Genomic DNA, 4,894 nt, shown 5'->3' with positions numbered 1-4,894 from the left:
AATTACAACATGAAAAGAAATTATAAATTGCAAGTAAGTTCCACATGATCTGGACACCCCGAATGATCGAACCCGCATATTTAAACTTCACATATGGGTCTAGACTTCATTGGTAACGGATACCTTAAAGGAATTATTTTTGTGCCTAGCGGGGATCAAACCTGAGACCTTATGGTAACAAAGTATTTGTCTTACCACTAGGCTAATACCTTATAGAAAAAGTAAATGTGTTACGGTTATGTATATAAGAAAGAGAGAGATTCTAATAGATTCATTAGTTGAAGATGGAACGATAACAAAAACCAAATCTGTTACACTTTAGGCACACCATGCACATAACTCATTTCACATGAACGATCCATAATAGAAAACAAAAATTATTTTTACCACAGAAACATGTTAACACAATGCCTGAGCCCTGAAGCAAGGCATAATAACAACATAACTACATACAAGCATTTCCCTCATCGCCAAGCTTGTCTTATTTTTCAAGCTTTTGACTTTCCTCGAGATTTCAAGTACTTAACAGCAACCTTTGAAAATTGGGTAATGGAGAAAAACATTTGCACAAATGCTCGGCTTTTCACAATGCTCTCCCGTATTCCCCTGGCTATTCTAGCTACCACTGGTCCTGCTTGTGTGGGTTTCATTTGGACTGCCACCTGCATGGATGCTAACCAAGTAACAATTATGTATAACTCAGGCTTAGTAGTGGCACGAGGCTAAAAGTGGCGATATACCCTATGGTGACCTTTAACTAATCTTTCCAAACTCATTAAAGGTTTAATTAAGATATTTGTATCTAACAAAGGTACAAAGTAAATTTAAAATAAAACATGGACAAACTTGTTGAACAACAGCCCTCTTTAAAAGTTTGCTTGAAGCCCCCAAGTGGCTCCCCCCCCCCCCCCCCCCCCCTTCTCTCTCTCTCTCTGCTCAGGCTCCCAAACAAGTTAGCAAACTAATACAGATCAAATGGGCTGGGTTCAAAACAGTAGATTGTTAGTATGGGTCAAAAAGTCCAAATACTCCAGTTTCTTTTCTTTTAATAATAACTAGTATGTAAACTATGCTCTAAAAAACTATGTCAGAAAAATGAGCATCTAACTTTAATATAAAAGATTTACTGAGGGTTTATGCATTCTGAAACTACTTTAGGCAACTTCAAAATCTACATGACCTGTTCAACTCAGGACCCATAAAAAGTTAAAAAGTGCCACATAGTAAAACCATAGGAGGGTTGACATTTTGCACTAACCTGATAGGTTCATATTTGTCAATCGACGCAATCTTTCCTCAGCTAAACGAACAGCACGGGTGGAGCTTTTGACACCTTGGGTTATCTCCTGTCTGCAAAAAAAGTTCAGCCAAGTAAATTTTATATTTGACCTAAACCAGTGAACTACCAGACAACCTAGTCAAGAAATTTTCCAACCCTAAATCACTGAGCTCCATTGTTAGATCACTGATCTCCATTCCTGATAAACGTACAGCAGCCATTGTATCAGGAAGTTCCTCCCTAGTAACATCAAGCAGCTTTTCAAGAGATTCTGCTGCCCTTTTGAACGCCTTCAGCCAGATAACAATGATTATGTGGCAATACAAGAACAAAGCAGATATATATCACATCTAATACTGGAACTATATATAACCATTTAAACCAGTAAGCGAAGACGCAAAACATCATTCGTATGATGAACTGTGTAGAGAAATATATACAATTACTAACCAGAAGGGTAGGAATTGCAGAGAAGAAAAGCCAAGTCGCAGAAATTGCTGTCTACAGATGAGGAACCATGAATTAGTAATAATCACAAACTAGCATTGTCATTATTGGGAAAAGAACAGATTAACCTAATACACACTCAAACTGAGTCGCTTTCGTTCTCAAATCTTCTTATATGCGGCAAAGCGGCATTTTGCAAATATTGCGAAATAAATGGCATCACTAATGGGACCAAGTGTTTACAAATGGAGCCACTAGATCAAATGTGATGGATACTCGTGACTTGTTTGTATTGCTTGATAGCTTATATATGACAAAATGTGTAACTCTACCTCTATAGCTCTTGAAATATGTGTTCAATCAATAATTTTGAAGGGGATCTTCTGTAAAATTTCATTATTTTAGATAACTTAGAAAATAAAGATACATAATATACAAATAAATTTACTTCAGGGGAACTTAATTCAACTGCATATACATCTAAAAAACGAGTATCGCCATTGCCTGTTACTTTAGCCCTCAAAGCACTGTGTCAACCCATCTCTCACACATTGCCTTTAATCTACAACAGACTAGGATAGTTGGATTGACAGAAAAATACTACTTGATCTAGAGAAAATAATTTACAAAATGTTGACTCTTCTCAAAGAAGCGTTGTCAACTATGTTGAAGGAAGACCGGCAACCTCAAGGAAAGCGTAGCAACATTAAAAATAAAAAGTCGGAATAAAATCAACAAAAAGCAGCAATTTTCAACAACTAAATGTTAAATGTTAAATCAAAGAATGTTATTTAGTGACTTCAACAAACACATGGCAAAATGTGTGACATGTTGGTAACAATGCAATAAAAAGTGTAGAACCAGGGTGAAATACTATACAAATATCTGACTTTCTTGTAATTGAGTAAATCCTTTATCAATTATCATCCAGGATATATTAATTCCTTTTCTAGATACACTTGCAACTTATACTTATGCCTTGTCCCATAACATAGTCTTGGACACGAATAACAAATACAGGAGACGTATACATAAATACATATGATCCTGTCCCGACTTACTCAAGATATGAAAGCACAACAAAGTTAAAATATAAGTCGATAAACTACATCCCTTCTATCCACATGAGTTATGGCGTTGTCTTAAGGTCACACCTATTATGTCTTCCGTAACCAAATTCTTCATATACAAACTCAGATCATTATCAGTCTTCCACTGAACTTCTTAGCCATGTCATATTGGACCAAGCTTTACCCACACACAAAATCACACTGTATTTTACAATCACCATATAATTTGTGCTAGATTTTTCAAAAACAGCTGTAGATTATACTCCGAGAACAGTATAAAAAGTTGCAATCAAAACTGCTGGAGAAACAATTGATAACTGGCATCTGCTAGCGGTAGATTAACTACCTACAAACCAATTAATATTGATCTTGTAAATTCCTAACATAGAAACTTTATAGAACTGAGGGAGCACATTTCTAATGAATTGTATTAGAAATGCAAGGACTACACTTGTAACTTATTCTAGGCATCCATGGTTATCGTAATTAACTTTAAAAATATAATACCCAGAACACAAAGTAGCAAACAGACACTATAACCTCTAAGCAATTTTAATTTCTATTTTTCACACTAAAGATACACAGCTACCATCTCTACTACACGTTTTTTTTTGTTTTTATTAGATGCATAAATTCTTAGTAATTGCCCACATTATACATCTTAAGAAACAAACAACGGATCACCTGCTTATATTGAAACCAAAATATAAACCCGAACTAATTGTGGTATAACTTGGTAAGTAAACGGAAACAAAAGAAGGAAAACGAAAAACTATAACAGTCAAGACAAGTAGACTGGTAAATGTAGGCATTATTTATCAAACAAAATACAAACCTTGGTGGTGTTTAATAGTTTAGAAAAAGTATTAGCTTTATCTTGTTTATATTTTTTTAAAAACATCAATTAAAATTCAATAATTCATAATCTCATTCCACCGCGTCAAAAGCCATCAAACATGACACAAATACACAATGTACATACATATATATATATATATATATAACATATAATTATCGACTATTCATAAATCTAACTTATAAAATTTTGTAGATACCTAGCTAGGCATGAGATACAATATATTTAAATTTGGAATAGGAGATTTAATGTGATTAAAAATAATATAAAAAAGTTTCGAATGAGCTCTTGGTCGACTGGTCTAAGGGAAGGTGAGAGGCTTTGTCTCTCTCAAGGTCTCGGGTTCAAATCCGAGAATTGGAATTTAACTTACTAATTTGGGAAAACTACCTACCTACTTACTACTAACATTCACCGCTTAAAAAAAAATATTAAAAAAAAAAGGTAAAAAGGGAATAAATGAATTACAGCGGCAGCGATGACATTGAGAAGGATGAGGTGGCGTTGAGTGAGAGTCAATTGGTGTGGAATTGGTGGAGGAGATCCTACTGAGGAAGTGAAGGTAGGTTGGGGTTGAAACGACGTCGTAGTAGAAACTGAAGCCAAACGAGGATATTGAAGGCGTGATGGGAGGTTAGGAGAAGGAAGACGGAGTGAGACGGCGTTGAAGGAAAATTGTTCGGCGTGATGGGAGGTACGACGACAAAGATACCAGATACACTGGAGTTTCACGGCTGATGATGATGATGATGAAATGGTCATCGTGATTAGCTTCTTCTTCTATTCTACTAGAAACTCCGGAATCAATCACCTCCTCCCTCTTGGTTTCATCAATACTGCTTCTCACAACACTACTCTTAGTTTAGTTGTTTTGTTGTTTTCTCTTTTCAATTTTCTAAAGAGGCCCTTCATCAATTCATTTATGGGCTAATGGGCTTAACTTGGATTGAACTGCATCATTATTTGTTGATGAGTTACCTTGAAAATTAGGGGTGTTTTTTTTGTAATATACCAATTATCTATGGTATATATGTGACTGCATATCTAAACTTTGTAATCAATTGCATATTTGATTTTTTCTTGATTTATAATGAGATATAAAAAATAACTAACACATAATATTGTTTTTTATGAGTTTGAATTTAAAACCTTTATAATGTATGGAAGAGATTAAAATATAAACGGTTTTACCTTTATTAAGATAGAAAGTCTGCTTGCATATGTTATCTAAATAATAAAAAT

The 4,894-nt window shown here is 34.6% G+C and overlaps 1 protein-coding gene across 2 annotated transcripts; it reads right to left on the bottom strand.

Annotated features, from left to right (window-relative positions):
* Positions 1-245: 245 nt before the first annotated feature.
* LOC122588449 lies at positions 246-4,524 on the bottom strand. 2 transcript variants are annotated; one of them, XM_043760569.1, is made up of 5 exons: positions 4,121-4,524; positions 1,730-1,780; positions 1,436-1,569; positions 1,259-1,350; positions 246-662 (listed from the first exon to the last, which is right to left on the bottom strand). In XM_043760569.1, exons 1-5 carry the CDS (start codon positions 4,412-4,414, stop codon positions 616-618), a joined length of 618 nt encoding a protein of 205 aa, XP_043616504.1. In that variant the 5' UTR covers positions 4,415-4,524; the 3' UTR covers positions 246-615. The 2 variants fall into 2 exon arrangements, with proteins under 2 accessions (XP_043616504.1, XP_043616503.1); XM_043760568.1 differs by having other exon boundaries at positions 246-673; positions 4,121-4,521.
* Between the last annotated feature and the right edge of the window lie 370 nt (positions 4,525-4,894).

Source organism: Erigeron canadensis, chromosome 2, assembly GCF_010389155.1.
Source record: "Erigeron canadensis isolate Cc75 chromosome 2, C_canadensis_v1, whole genome shotgun sequence".
In the NCBI taxonomy this organism is placed as follows: Eukaryota; Viridiplantae; Streptophyta; class Magnoliopsida; order Asterales; family Asteraceae; genus Erigeron; species Erigeron canadensis.
The sequence above is the reverse complement of the archived record's forward strand: the minus strand, read 5'-3'. Positions and strand labels throughout refer to the sequence as shown.